Here is a 15,873-nt window from a genome sequence, read left to right as displayed (position 1 = left end):
GAGCTCAGATCAACTGATCTACAGTTCAAGAATTAAATTGAATTTAAGTTACATGAACTGCTCAGAAATGTAAAGTGTGTATTTTTAACTAGAAAAGACGTTTGTCAAGACAAACTTTGAATGTTGGCACAACAAACCAGTGTCTGGAGGTTTAAATAAAAAGAGTCTTGAATTTTATAGGCACTGTCTATCTAACTGTCTGTCTGTCTTTCTGTCTGTCTATCCAACTGTCTTTGTCTGTCTATCCAACTCTGTCTTTGTCTGTCTATCTTTCTGTCTGTCTATCCGTCTGTCTATCCGACTCTGTCTTTGTCTGTCTATCTTTCTGTCTGTCTATCCGTCCGTCTGTCTGTCTATCTATCCATCTGTCATCTTTCTGTCTATCTGTCTGTCTGTCCATCTGTCTATCTTTCTGTGTTTGTCTGTCTGTCTTCATCTGTCTATCCGTCCGTCTGTCTGTCTATCCGTCTGTCTATCCGACTCTGTCTTTGTCTGTCTATCTTTCTGTCTGTCTATCCGACTCTGTCTTTGTCTGTCTATCTTTCTGTCTGTTTTCTATCCATCTGTCTGTCTGTCTATCCGTCCGTCTATCTTTCTGTCTTTGTCTGTCTGTCTATCCGTCTGTCTATCTTTCTGTCTATCCGTCTGTCTATCCGTCTGTCTATCTTTCTGTCTATCGTCTGTTTATCCGTCTGTCTATCTTTCCGTCTATCCGTCTGTCTATCCGTCTGTCTATCTTTCTGTCTTTGTCTGTCTATCCATCTGTCTGTCTGTCTATCTTTCTGTCTGTCTGTCTGTCTGTCTGTCTATCCGTCTGTCTGTCTGTCTATCTGTCTGTCTGTCCGTCCATCTGTCTGTCTATCTTTCTGTCTTTGTCTCTATGGTGAGATTGTGTTCACTGAGTCTGTACATGCTCAGGACTTTTCTCAGTTTAGGGTCACTCACTGTACTGAGGTATCCTGCCAATTCATATTCTCTGTTTAGGGCCAAATAGCATTCCAATTTACTTTGTAGGGCTGTTGCATCTGTCCAATGATTTCAATGATTTGTCTGTCTATCCATCTGTCTGTCTATCTTTCTGTCTATCCGTCTGTCTGTCTGTCTGTCTATCCGTCTGTCTGTCTGTCTGTCTATCTTTCTGTCTGTCTGTCTGTCTGTCTGTCTGTCTATCTATCTGTCTGTCTGTCTGTCTATCCGTCTGTCTATCTGTCTGTCTGTCTGTCTGTCTGTCTGTCTGTCTATCTTTCTGTCTGTCTGTCTGTCTATCTTTCTGTCTTTGTCTATCCATCTGTCTGTCTGTCTATCTTTCTGTCTGTCTGTCTGTCTGTCTGTCTGTCTGTCTGTCTGTCTGTCTATCCGTCTGTCTGTCTGTCTATCTATCTGTCTGTCTGTCTGTCTGTCTGTCTATCCGTCTGTCTATCTTTCTGTCTTTGTCTCTATGGTGAGATTGTGTTCACTGAGTCTGTACATGCTCAGGACTTTTCTCAGTTTAGGGTCACTCACTGTACTGAGGTATCCTGCCAATTCATATTCTCTGTTTAGGGCCAAATAGCATTCCAATTTACTTTGTAGGGCTGTTGCATCTGTCCAATGATTTCAATGATTTGTCTGTCTATCTTTCTGTCTATCCGTCTGTCTGTCTATCCGTCTGTCTGTCTGTCTGTCTATCTATCTGTCTGTCTGTCTGTCTGTCTATCCGTCTGTCTGTCTGTCTGTCTATCTGTCTGTCTGTCTGTCTGTCTGTCTGTCTGTCTATCTGTCTGTCTGTCTGTCTGTCTGTCTGTCTGTCTATCTTTCTGTCTGTCTGTCTGTCTGTCTGTCTATCCGTCTGTCTGTCTATCTGTCTGTCTATCCGTCCGTCTGTCTATCTTTCTGTCTTTGTCTGTCTGTCCGTCTGTCTGTCTGTCTGTCTGTCTGTCTAGCCGACTGTGTCTTTCTGTCCATTTATTTATCTATCTATCTATCTATCTATCTATCTATCTATCTATCTCTGTCTATCTGTCCATCTATCCGTCTGTCTATCTATCTATCTTTCTGTCTTTGTCTGTCTCTGTCTATCTGTCCATCCGTCTGTCTGTCTATCCATCTGTCTGTCTGTCTGTCTTTCTATCGTCTGTCTATCTATCTGTCCATCTGTCTCTTTATCTATCCATCTATGTCTGTCTATCTATCTATCTTTCTGTCTTTGTCTGTCTGTCTGTCTGTCTGTCTGTCTATCTGTCTGTCTATTTTCCTGTCTATTTTCCTGTCTATCTTTCTGTCTATCTGTCTGTCTATCTTCTTGTCTATCTTCCTGTCTATCTTTCTGTCTGTCTGTCTATCCATCTGTCTGTCTTTCTATCTGTTTTTCTGTCTGTTTATCTATCTATCTATCTATCTATCTATCTATCTGCCTGTCTCTGTTTATATATACACATTTGCATTAATTCTTATGTTTGAATATAATGAATGTAATAAAAATATAATAAAATATATTTAATCTAATTTTTTTCAAATAATTAAATATTTTACAAAGTTTTAATGATTTTTTTGTTATAGTTTTTATAGTTTTTATTCTTCATTTAATTTCATACTTTTTATTTTTTTATACTTAGTTAAGTTATAATATGTAATTATCTGTGTGTGTGTATATATATATAATAAATCTAATAATTAAACTTAATTATATAATTTTACATAATTAAACATCATTTTATGTTTAATTATATATTTATTATAAATGTAAGTTTATATTTAAACACACACGCATATTGCAGTTAAATACACTTATTGACTCTCTGTGTGTGTGTGTGTTGCTCTGTCTCAGGTGTCTTAATCTGTCTGTTGTGAGCAGCAGGCCTCTCTCTGCTCCTCCTCTCTCATAATAGGATTTGGCCCATTAGAGGCTGATTACAGAGGCACTGCAATTAAAGCGGCATGGGAGCGCGAGGGCCGGCGAGGGCCACGTCCCTCAGAGGTGTGAGCAGCAGGACTCTCGCCGCAGATTAAACTCATTAGAATTTTACACTGAGAAAATGAAGCCGCAGAGAGCCGGTTCAGTCCACGTCCCACAGAGAGACGGGCTGCTTCACACACCTGTGCGCTGAATATATTACAGCCCGAACGGGACTTTCGTTTTTGACAACACTGCAAACAAATATGTATTTTTGTCTCGTTTTCAGCACAAATATCTAAACATTCTTAAATCAAGATGCATTTACTGGAGAAACAAAATGACTGAAGATATTTAGTCTTGTTTTCTGAAAAGAAAAGTGAGTTTGTGCTTAAAACAAGAACAGACATCTATCCTTCTCTCTCTGCTCAGGGTTCTGGTACAGTCCGGAGTGCGAGTTCGTCCGTCACTGTGTTGATAAATCCCAGGAGAACGTGGAGGGTCGCGTGCAGCTGTCGGTCTTTAAAGGACAGGTGTACATCCTCGGCCGAGAGTCGCCCAAATCACTGTACAACGAGGAGCTGGTCAGGTAAAACATTACTTCCTCCTGTTGATTCTGCTCTAAACCTCAGGGTGTTTGAACATCTGCATTCATTGAGAAGATGAAAAATATTAAAATACATAAATGAGGCTACACGATAATCGCCATATAGCTTACTGATTGGGATTATCAAATCGAAGGCTGTGATTTTATTAAATATATTATTATATTAAAAATATTAAATATATCATTAAATATATTCACTCTGAAATAGCATAATTTATTTAAATATAATAATAATTTATAATATAAATTTATAATAATAAAGCATTTTACCAGTATTCCGCCAAAATAAAAGCTTGAGGATCTGAAATTTAAGACATAAATATTAGTTTTGTAACTTAAATGAATATATTTGATAATTAGAATTATATTTTTATTTTAAAGTGCAATTGTAATTTACAACAGTGATACATTTCTGTCTTTGATAATTATAATTTTTATTATTTAAAAGTCAAGAATTTATGACATAAATATTAGTTTTGTAACAATTTAATAAATTTGATAATTATAATTATATTTTTATTTTAAAGTTCCATTATAATTTACAACAGTGATTCATTTCTGTCTTCATTTGTATAGTTAATCATAATAATTATATTTTTTATTGTTTAATAATCAAGAATTTAAGACATAAATATTAGTTTTGTATCTTAAATTAATATATTCGATAATTATATTTTTATTTTAAAGTGCAATTGTAATTTACAACATTGTAAATTACAACATCGTATATAATTATTATTTTTAAAAAATATTATATTATTAAAAAAATACATAATTAATTATGTATAATTATTATTATTAATATTTTTTTATTCAGTTTGATAGGGTTCTTAAAACACCAGTGTGAATGTAAAGTAAAAATAGGTTTGACTCACTTTAAAGTCAAAATAAACAATAAAACTAAATCACATTGCATGTCATGTGATCATAAGAGAACCGTCAACATGCGAATGTGTTGATAAATTATTGAAATATTAGCGGGACTTCAAAAAAATATTTGCTGTAGTAAAATAGCGTCACAACAAAAGAAAAGTTTGATGTGAGCAGTGAGTGTGCTGATAAATATGAGGGGTTTTATTGCTGTGTAATGATGTCATGAGTCACATGAGCTTCTCTGCACAGTGAGATCATTCAGGTTTGACCTCTGTGTGTCCTGAGGGCAGATCAGCTCATCTCAGCGCTGACCAAAGCTCCGGTCCAGATGCCGCGCGCCGCTAATGGCCTCTCAGCCGTTTGGGGGAAGTTGCGCGTTTCATGCCGTTTAAGTGTGGAAGCGTACGGTTGAAAGGTCGAACCCTCTCCTCGTCCGGCCGCTTTAGCTCAAGGGGACAGAACGTCATTATGACTCTGAGCTTTTAGTTTGGGATCTTCTTTTGTCTTACTCTAAACTAGGGCTCCATGATTCATCGAAATACAAATGAAATCACGATACGGCTTAGTGTGATCATCAAATGGCAGAGTCTGTGCTGTAAAGAGACTTTTACAAGCTCTTGATGTTGTTTTTGTGCTCTACTAGATTGAATGTTGATTATTCTGCTCATTGTTGCAGCTCCTCTCTTCCCAGTCTGTCAGTAACGCTCTGTTTAGTTCCTGTCTCTATGAAGCCCCACCATCTGAAAATTACAATGAGCTCTGATTGGTCGGCTGGAGCAGTGTGTTGTGATTGGCGTTTGGGAAATGTCCCACCCCTTACCATAACCGGCAGTTTAAACACACTACTAACTAACTCAACCAGGCCCCGCCCCTTTATTCTGGTGTTTTGGATTTTTTGAAAAACCTACTTTTCCGAACTAGTCTTAGATTTTTGGCCTGATCGGAACTAATCCAGTGCACTGAGATTCTCTGGAATCTGATTGTCAGTAATTATCAAAAAAAAAGTTGAAATTTTGATTCACGGCCCTAAGGGCCGCCAAAATGTTTGAAGTGGGCGGAGCCACTTTTACTAAAATGGCTATAACTTGTGAACGGAATGAGATATTTTCACTAAATTTGGCACACCTATGTAAGAGCTCATTCTGTGGTTGCATGAAAAAGGATGAGGCGACTGGCCACCTGGTGGTGCTATAACAGGAAAAAAACATGAAAATGGCTATAACTACTTCACCGTTAGTCAGATCGACTTTGAAAATTGGCTTGTAGTGTCTTTGTCTGAGGTGCCATGATTGTCTATGAGGACATTGATGCATCTCAAAAAACATGTCCGCCATCGGCCAATGAATTTTGAGGTGCTATCAGACAAGATTAACGGAGGCCGATCGTAACGAAACTCGCTGGGCCTGTTTGACTCACGGCCCTAGAGGCCTTTGAGAAATTCGAAAGAAATCAGCCTTCGCATTTTTCTAATTTTTGGCCACAACATTCATACCACATGGTAGAACTCGTCATTCTGAGCAACTTTGCCTCTAGGACCACCGCTGCCCATCGAATTGTTCGTTAAATATCAGAGATTATTTCAAAAACCAACTTTGTCAAACTAGTCCTAGGTTTTTGGCTCAACCTCAATAACCATTAAAAAAACTTTAAAAACCATATGTTTTCTATGGTAAATTGCCTGTATTGGCTGTAAATGGTCTTTTCCATCTATGATCGAGATGGTTACAGGCTTGCTAATTAAAACGTAATACCTTTTTACACAAGTGCTTAAAGCCCTTTGAGCGCTTGAACCCCGATAAATGCTGCTTTTTTTATTTTACAGTGAAATATTACTTGCTTCTGCTACAGAATAAGAAAATACAAAAGATAATTATGATTCTGACTATTTTTTTGCAATTGCAAGTTTATATCTTGAAATTCTGAGAAAAATGTCAGAATTGTGAGATAAAAAGTCGCAATAACCTTTTTTTTAATAGCGGAAACAAGCTTCCATACAATAGTCATATTTCATATTTTGTTTTTATTTAATGTTTTTTACTTTATTTTTTTTAGTGATTTTTATTTAATAATAAAATAATAATAAATATTAGTATTAATATATAATCAAAAAAATGTTGGTCAGATTGTGCAGCCCTACAAACAAGCGCAGCAACCCTGGAATATTATTTTTATCAGGATAATTGCAATTAGAATTTTCCCACAAATCATGCAGCATTACTTTTTCTATCAGCAAAATATAATATTCTAATAAATGTAAAAATACACAAATATTCAGTTAAATAGTCCAGATGAAACTATTTTTATTGACGCCCCCTGGCATTGAGTTAAATTACGTTTATAATCATCTTAAGTGGGTAGTTTCACTGATGCATGCTGGGATTGCTCTCTGCATTTGGACACGTTTGGCCAGAACAAGGTGTCTGTTTACCTTTTGAGATGGACTTGAGCGCGTCTGTGATAACGTGAGCAGCTCACCAGACTCTCGCAGACCATCTCACGATCAAACGGTGTTATTAACACAGCGGTTTCCTCCCACATGATGCATCGATCTGCAAGAAATGTCACAATGTTGTCCTGCGGCGATTACACCGATACAAGCAGCTGCGATTCAGATGTCAGTCGGTCGAACGCTCGAGACCTGGAGGGAGTCGCGCTCATTAACACGGTTAATGAACGATTTATGATTCAGTCTTGTGCTCGTCTTTGTGTGTTTTAACAGCTGCCACATGATGCAACTGTTTCTGTACTTCATAAAAAACTACTGTAAACGTGGATCATAATCAGAAATCACGATATTAAAATGATTTCTGAAGGATCATGTGACAGGATGATGTGACTATTATGGAAATTGTTTTTTAATTTTCAGCAATTATTGCTGCATGCTGTATTGATCCGGTTTAATTTGATGAAACGCTTTGTGTTTAACAGTATGGATGTGCAGGGCGACTACGACCCCTGCGACGCCTCTGGATTCATCAAGATCAATGCGGTCAGGTCAGTGCGACGCTTCTGGTCTGAATGAATATGACCTTCTGTCTCTCATCAGGATGTTTTACAGATGTTCTTCTGTGTTTTAGGCTGAGGGAACACAACCGTCTGCAGGGAGCCGCTCCGAAGAAACTTTGATTCAATCACATGATTATGTGATTACTGCTCAACATGTATAATCTCAGCAAACAAGGAATGTTCTCAGAACTTTAGCTAACGTTCTGACAAGGTTGTGAACAAACGTTACATTACTCGGGATCTGGAAACTCCATGCACATTCTCCATAGGGAAATCGATTTTTAAAGATAACTTATAAACCATTAAACACAGACCTACTGTGATCTACGAGGTAGTATTTGCTTCTGCTGAAGCCGTCAGCCCGCATTATTTCAGCTTATATTTTTAAAATAATCATGTTATAAATAAACTACATTACCCATGATGCTGTACAGAACATCAGCGAGTTGAAAAAAGCAACATGCACCAAAAGATCTCATTAGCTCCGCCCACTCCCATGAAGCACTGCGAATGACGTAATTAAGTAGATCTCTCCGTGCTCTCAAAATACTTAAGGGTTAGTTCACCCAAAAATGAAATTTCTCACCCTCATGTCGTTTCACACCCGTAAGACCTTCGTTCATCTTCAGAACACTAATTAAGATATTTTTGATGAAATCCGATGGCTCAGTGAGGCCTGAGCAATGACATTTCCTCTCTCAAGATCCATTAATGTACTAAAAACATATTTAAATCAGTTCATGTGAGTACAGTGGTTCAATATTAATATTATAAAGCCACGAGAATATTTTTGGTGCGCCAAAAAAACAAAATAACGACTTATATAGTGATGGCCGATTTCAAAACACTGCTTCAGAACCTGCTGCATGACTGGATTTAATAGAGGAAACTGCGAAAATGCGAGTAAAACAAATGATTACGCTAAAAGTTGAACTTTTCAAAGAAACCTAATCCATGGATATTGACGTGCAGCCAGGAATCGTGTTTCCTGACATTTATATGTGCCTGATTTCGACGCCAGGGAAATACATATAGCAAATCTGACTGTGACTATTTTATATAACTACAATATAGGTAGGTTTAAATCCGAATAATCACTTATATCAGTGTTATGTCGTCAAGCCCTAAAACTTGTATAGTTTTTGTCAGTGTTTATTGAAAAACACACAATTATGCAGAATATAAGATGGTAAATATTTAATTGAAGAGTTGTCAACACAATATACAACAATACAATGCGGTATGATTTTACCTCAAAATCCAACAATTTGACACAAAATGATAACTGCAAATAATCCATGTTTCTCTGCTGGTGTCCTGTTGTTTCTGTGAATTGCAGTGATCCATTTGCTTCTTTTTTCTGTAACTTTCATCAGTCTTTAAATATATACCTCTGATTTTGTGTCAAAGCTATTTGTACAGTCAATCACAAAGCTCTTTCCCATTTTAGATGTGTTTTGTGTGTTTTTCGCGGCTGAAAACCAATGCTGCCACTCAGTGGGCGTGACCGCAGTCGTAACGGTCGACGGTGACGTCACATGCATACCCTCTGGTTCAAAGTTATCTGGTTTCATGGAACCTTTTTTCTGAATTCCGTGTTTTAAATGTTACAAATGTTCAGAGAACATTCCGTTTCCATAATGTGTGAATGGAATGTTCTGTTAACATTCCGTTAAAAAGTTTAGAGAACATTAAGAAATAACATTTTCACAATGTAATGGGAACGTTAGCAAAATGTTTTTAGAGCATATTTTGTTTGCTGCATTTGATATTACTGTAATTCTTATTTCTGGTTGAATTCACTGCATTTGAAGCCTTTGTAAAAATGCTGATAGAGACAATAAAGCACCAGGTTCTTCAGACGTGTCTGGTTTCTCCGAAGCTCCACACACCCTGCAGACAGAGAAAGAACAAATCACCATCATGATGTGACATCCTTGATCTAAAACGATGTTTCTGTCCTCGGCAAAGCCATTTACTCTCCGTCAACAAATACTCCTGCACTTCTCTCTCTTAAGGTGCAAACTAAGGCTTTCTGATCCCTTTCCATTTCTGTTGGATGTTGTGATCGAGGGGACAGAATCTGGATCCCCCGCTGGCGTTGGCTCTTTCAGCCGGACCTGAACCCCCCGCCTCGGCTGCTCAATTACACCGCAGGCGTCTCCATCCGCTCCTCCAATTACCACACCGGCCCCTTTATTTACAACCACGTGCATACGTGAAGACAAATTGCCTCGAGATCACTCGGGCCTGCTACAATTTGGACATTTCTTCTGCCGAGATGAAGCCGCTGTTGAATTAGACGCTCAGGCTGTGTTCAGAATCACATGCTTACATACTACACACTGTGTACTGTAGTATGAACACTTTTCTCTAGGTGTGAATATACACTCTTAAGCCAGGGTTCACACTGTATGATTACAATAGACCTGTTGCTTCTCAGACTGGTGGCTAGCAAACAAATACAATGTTCATTTTGATCATGGCTTTATTTAAAGGTGCAATATGTAATATTTTCTAGAGGTTTATTCAAAACAAAGGCGTAGCTTGATGACACCAAGTTTGAGCGTGGAATCTTGGGATATGTGGTCTTCACCTCAATGGACGGTGGAATCGAATAGGGATTGGACTCGGGAAGAAATCATGTTCATGGATGTGATTATTAACGTTACTGTAGTGTGAAGCAGAGCAGGAGCGAGTGTTGTGGAGCTGAACGAGGAGCTGGAGCGATTGATCAACACACGCCTCACGAGCAGCGGGACTTTTATTATGACACAGTCCGCCGGCGCCGCTTACGCTTTTCCGGTCATGAGTATGAGGAAACGCAGCTCTGTTTATCATATAAGATACATTTGAGAGTGTTGAAAATGATGTTATAACGTTACTCTGTGCGTTCGCTCGGCGGCTGCTGTGAGACACTGTTACACACTGCAGTAAGATAGATCGATTTTACAGTATCATATTCAATGCTGGATGGCTTGTGTTGATAAATGGCATGCAATTCATTTTAAAACGTATTGTATGATGGAGAAAATGCTGTATTACTGTTACTAAAATCTGATTATGCTATGTTAGCTACTTCATAAAATAGTGTTTTTCTCTGAGGCATGGTAAAGCATGAGACTCGCAAATCAAGAAAATTAGATTTAAACAATAAGACTAAACGTGTTGAGCTATATAACAATAATTAGTTTTCTGTCTATAAATATATCAAAACAGTTGTTCCCTTGTCTATTAAAACGTGTAAATATTAAAGTGTCTTTGGTGTTTCCATGGTTTCTACAGAATAAACCGGAAACCGAGGGTAACGCGGGTATGACGCCATTGACAGGCGACTCCTCACACGTCCCGCAGCCTGGTTAAAATTGCAATTTTCTCACAACTTACAAATAGTTGCAAACATTTGGGATAATGTGAGTACTTAAGTGAACAAAATATATAACACAGGCCTAGTGATTTTTGGATATTTTACTGCAAATGTCTTACATATTGCACCTTTAAAGGCGCAATATGTAATATTTTTGGATTAAAATATCCAAAAACCACTAGAACAGTGTTGTATATTTTGTTGACTTGAGTACTCACAGTTATCCCAAAGAATGTTTAAATCCAGCAATTTTAACCAGGATACGGAGCGTGTCCGTGCATCGCCTATCAATGACATCATTACCCTCGATTTTCCAGTTTTATTTAGTAGAAACCATGGAAACACCAAAGACGCTTTAATATATTACGTGTTTTATTAGACAGGTGAGCAACTGTTTGGATTCATTCATCGACAGAAAACTAATTGTTAATATGCTTAAATCTCAATTTTCTTGATTTACCGTGATTTACCATGTTTTACCGTGACTAATATCGATCTATCTTACTGCAGTGTGCAACAAGTGTCTCACAGCAGCCGCCGAGCGAACGCAGAGTAGCATTATAACAACTTTCAACACACAAATGTGTCTAATATGATAAATAGCGCTGCTTTACCCCACATACGCCTGACCGGAAGAAGCAGAAGCGGCGACTGTGACATAATAAAAGCTCCACTGCTCTCGAGACGCGTGTCGCTCGTCTCTCATTAGCAGTCGCTCCAGCGGCCTCGTTCAGCTCCAACACTCTGCTTCATACTACAGTAATGTTAAAGGTGCCATCGAACGTTTTTTAAAAGGATGTAATATAAGTCTAAGGTGTCCCCTGAATGTGTCTGTGAAGTTTCAGCTCAAAATACCCCATAGATTTTTTTTTATTAATTTTTTTAACTGCCTATTTTGGGGCATCATTAAATATGAGTCGATTTATGCTGCTGGTCCTTTAATTCACGTGCTCTCCGCCCACAGAGCTCGCGCTTGCCTTGAACAGTGCCTTAACAAAGTTTACACAGCTAATATAACCCTCAAAATGGATCTTTACAAAGTGTTCGTCATGCATGCGTCGGATTATGTGAGTATTGTATACTGTTATATTGTTTACATTTGATTCTGAATGAATTTGAGGCTGTGTTCCGTGGCTAACGGCTAATGCTACACTCTTAAAAATAAAGGTTCATTATTGGCATCATGGTTCCATAAAGAACCTTTGGAATCTATGGAATCTTTCCATTGTACAAAAGGTTCTTTATAGTGGAAGAGGTTCTTGTTCTTCACACCAAATACAAATGGATCTTTTAAGAACTGTTCAAGGTTCTTTGGTAGAACCCAAAATGGTTCTTCTATGGCATCACTTTTGGAACCTTTATTTTTAAGAGTGCACACTGTTGGAGAGATTTATAAAGAATGAAGTTGTGTTTATGAATTATACAGACTGCAAGTGTTTATTAATGAAAATAACGACGGCTCTTGTCTCCGTGAAAACAGTAAGAAACGATGGTAACTTTAACCACATTTAACAGTACATTAGCAACATGCTAACGAAACATTTAGAAAGACAATTTACAAATATCACTAAAAATATCTTGTTATCATGGATCATGTCAGTTATTATCGCTCCATCTGCCATTTTTCGCTATTGTTCTTGCTTGCTCACCTAGTCTGATGATTCAGCTGTGCTGCTCCAGATGTTAATGCCTGCCCTTGTCTAATGCCTTTCATAATGCCTTGAACATGGGCTGGCATATGCAAATATTGGGGTCATACATTATTAATGATCCCGACTGTTACGTAACAGTCGATGTTATGTTGAGATTCGCCTGTTCTTCGGAGGTCTTTTAAACAAATGAGATTTATATAAGGAAGGAGGAAACAATGGAGTTTGAGACTCACTGTATGTCATTTCCATGTACTGAACTCTTGTTATTCAACTATGCCGAGGTAAATTCAGTTTTTAATTCTAGGGCACCTTTAATAAATCATTAATACATTAGCTCATCCATGAATATGAGTCCCGTCGGATTCTTTTCCACCAGCCGTAGACACGAAGACACTCCCATGATTCCGCAAAATCAAAGCGTAATCAAGCTACGGCTTTGTTTTGAATAAGTGACCTCTAGTGGTGAAAATTACATATTGTACCTTTAAAAAAGAAAACTGCTCAAATTTAAATGTGATGGTCATTAATCGAACATGTCAAACTAGCGATCAAAGACGTGAGATTTTGGCATTAAGGATTTGTCTCAGACTGCTAAAATCGTACCCGGTTTTAGAAGAAAAGTATGTTTTTTATTATTCTTTTATATACTTTTATTATTCTTCAAAGCCACAGCATTAACGATTAATTAAAGTTAACTTTGAGTTTCTCACTTTTTTTCTCACAAATCCGAGTTTATATCTCACTATTCTTAGAAAGAAAAACAGAATTGTGAGATATACTCGTTATGCTTTCTTTTTTCCTCAGAATTGCGAATTTATATCCCACAATTCTGACTTTTTTTCCCTCAGAATTGTGATATAAAGTCCGAACTGGGAGATATAAACATGCAAATGCAAGAAAAAGGTTAGAATTGTGGAATAAAAATGTTATAGGCTATGTTTAAAAGTTATGCTATATCTTTAAATATTATTTCATGCTGTAACTGTTATGTAGGGTGAATTCAGGTTGATTGGGACACTTCACAAAAAGTGACCTATACTTCCGGCGAGATTCTGAAGTGTGCATATATTGACACTTTACTGTCCCATGAGACCACGGGAGACGATTTGTGATGCTGGTAGGTCACATGATAATGAAAAGTACTTTATAACATACTTATAGTAATAAGTTTGTGATTTGGGACGCAGCCTGCCTCTGAGCTCTCACTGTTGGAGTGACATCATGACAGGATGTTGTTCTGGCAGCTTCCTGTGTCTCATGTTGCTCAGATGCCACTACCTGTCAGCCGAGGTACGAAAGCATCGCGACCCGTCCAGGTGAATTAATGATCCGTGACCTTCCCTCAATTATGTCTCATTACCCCGCAGCCCTGAGGCATTCTGGGACACAATGGGAAGACATGAGAATTAAGAGTTGTGAGTGGAAATGAATCCTGAAGGGGTTTTTCTGCTGTCCGTCTCACGTCACTCACTGTCGCACAAAGAGCGGCTCTGTTCTGAGAAAACAGCTAATTTCTGCCGAAGTCACTAATTCTGTAAAAAGTAATACGCTCTATCTACTCGATTACAAGCAATATTATTGATTACATTCAACATATAAGAATTGAGTTAGAATTAATCAAATTAATTCCTTAAAAGTGAACCATTTAAAATGTGTAAAATTAGCACAAACTGACATAAAAAGCAAAGAGTCAAACTGGCCAACTAAATGAAACACTGATCACCATAATGGTGAAACATTTTCAATATACATACTGTTTGTTATTCAGATATTTTTGTTTGAATGTTACTTAAATTTTACTCATTTTAAATGGTTCACATTTAAGGAATTAATTTGATTAATTCTAACTGTTGAATTTAATTAATAATATTGCTTGTAATCTGTTGCCAAAATTTTATGGAGTAGATATAGCGTATTACTTTTTACAGTGTATTCGCTGTACAATTATAATAACTAAACATGCAAACTGTGTGTTTTATGATATATAATTACCATGGTACATTGTTGCTGTTAACTAATACTAAATCTATTAAAAAAAATACTTTTATTACTTGAAACCGTTCAATAAAAAAAAAAAACTTGGTCATTTTATTTCAGTTAGTTGCAACATTTCTAATTTTCATTTAGTTTAAGTTGAAGTACTCTTGAAGATTAATAAAAAAGTAAATGTATGTTTTAAAAATAAAACTAAAAATATAAAGACAAAAAATTATAAAACTTAAACTAAAATGAAAATGGAAAATATAAAAATATTAATAAATACTATAAAAGTACAAAAAAAAAAAAAAAAAGTGAACCAGTGTTATTTTAGTCTCAGTGAGATACTGTTATAATTTTTATTAATATTTTGAATCAATTTTTATTTTTTATTTTCCACTTTCATTTTAATTTTTGTTAAAAGTTTTAGTAATTTTGTTGGATTTTTTTTTTTTTTTTTTTTTTTTTTAATAGTATTTGTTTTTTTTAACTATAGTTTTTATTAATTTTATTTCAGATTTAGTTATTTAGTAGCTGAAATTACATTTATATGTGTGTGTGTGTATATATAGATATATTGTTTTTTATTTCATTTCAGTTAACATTTATTTCAAGTAACAAAACTGTATTTTCATGCCTTTAGTGTCAGTTTTAGTTAACTTTAATAACCATAATTTAATCTTTTTTGGGGGGAGGTTTATGTTACTGTAATTTCACTCTTGCCAATTTGACATCTTTTTTTTTTTTTTTATTGAACAACATGAATTTACGGTAGTGGAACAATAATATGCATATGAAAATATTAACAAATAACATGTAATTAAATCTCCAGATCGTTTTGTGTATGAATCTTTGACATCATTTTTTGCTCTTCTTTCTGCCTTGTGTTAATGTTTCTCCAATTTTTTTCCCGAGCTATAAAATCCTGGTTTGTTTCAACACAAGTTTGGGTCAAATGTTAGGTTTAAAATTTAAATTTAACAATTGGGTTTTGACGTGTTGAAACAGCCCTGCATTTTTCGATTGATGTATTTGAGTCTGAAATCAGCTTTTTAATCTTCAGAAATGTTGAGATCTGACGACATGTTGTCAATCATGAATGATCGGCGTGAACCTGAGAAGTCTCCCTCCCTCCTGCTCACCTGCGTCTCTCGGCGCTGGAACAATGTCTGCAGGGCCTTTATTAACATCAATTATCGTAACCCAAGATCTCACGGGCCCCTGCCGCTCCGGAGCCCGCCGAGGCCCTCGTCTTCAGACTGCTTGTTGCCATTAAGGGGCTGCAGACAATTATGTCAAATGTTAAATGGTAAAATGACATCTAGATCCACGAGAACGCAATCCTGCCATTTGAAGTCATTGTTTTCCCAGCTGACATTGTTTATGCACAAAAACACGAGAGGAAATCTGTCGATATAAAATGAGATTTGTTAAGCCTGCAGGATTATAACAGGAATCTGTTGTCGTATTATAGGCTTTTGCGCCGGTTAAGACGCTCTGGAGGTTTGATCTGCAGGCT

The 15,873-nt window shown here is 36.8% G+C and overlaps 1 protein-coding gene and 1 long non-coding RNA gene across 2 annotated transcripts in view; both read left to right on the top strand.

Moving 5' to 3' along the window:
• ass1 (argininosuccinate synthase 1) overlaps positions 1-8,023 on the top strand; it is a 47,657-nt gene extending 39,634 nt beyond the window's left edge. The window contains exons 13-15 of the mRNA XM_048186725.1: positions 3,305-3,461; positions 7,281-7,346; positions 7,430-8,023. Of these exons, the coding sequence (XP_048042682.1) occupies positions 3,305-3,461; positions 7,281-7,346; positions 7,430-7,478 (272 nt within the window). The 3' untranslated portion in view covers positions 7,479-8,023. The remainder of the gene's footprint in view (positions 1-3,304; positions 3,462-7,280; positions 7,347-7,429) is intronic.
• Positions 8,024-8,801: 778 nt separating this feature from the next.
• Positions 8,802-10,909, top strand: LOC125266049. Its single transcript, XR_007184407.1, has 2 exons — positions 8,802-9,856; positions 10,862-10,909. It is a non-coding gene; the product is annotated as an uncharacterized LOC125266049 (long non-coding RNA).
• Positions 10,910-15,873: the final 4,964 nt, after the last annotated feature.

Source organism: Megalobrama amblycephala, linkage group LG4 (genome assembly GCF_018812025.1).
Source record: "Megalobrama amblycephala isolate DHTTF-2021 linkage group LG4, ASM1881202v1, whole genome shotgun sequence".
NCBI classification, from domain to species: Eukaryota; Metazoa; Chordata; class Actinopteri; order Cypriniformes; family Xenocyprididae; genus Megalobrama; species Megalobrama amblycephala.
This window is presented reverse-complemented; position numbering and strand designations above follow the sequence as displayed.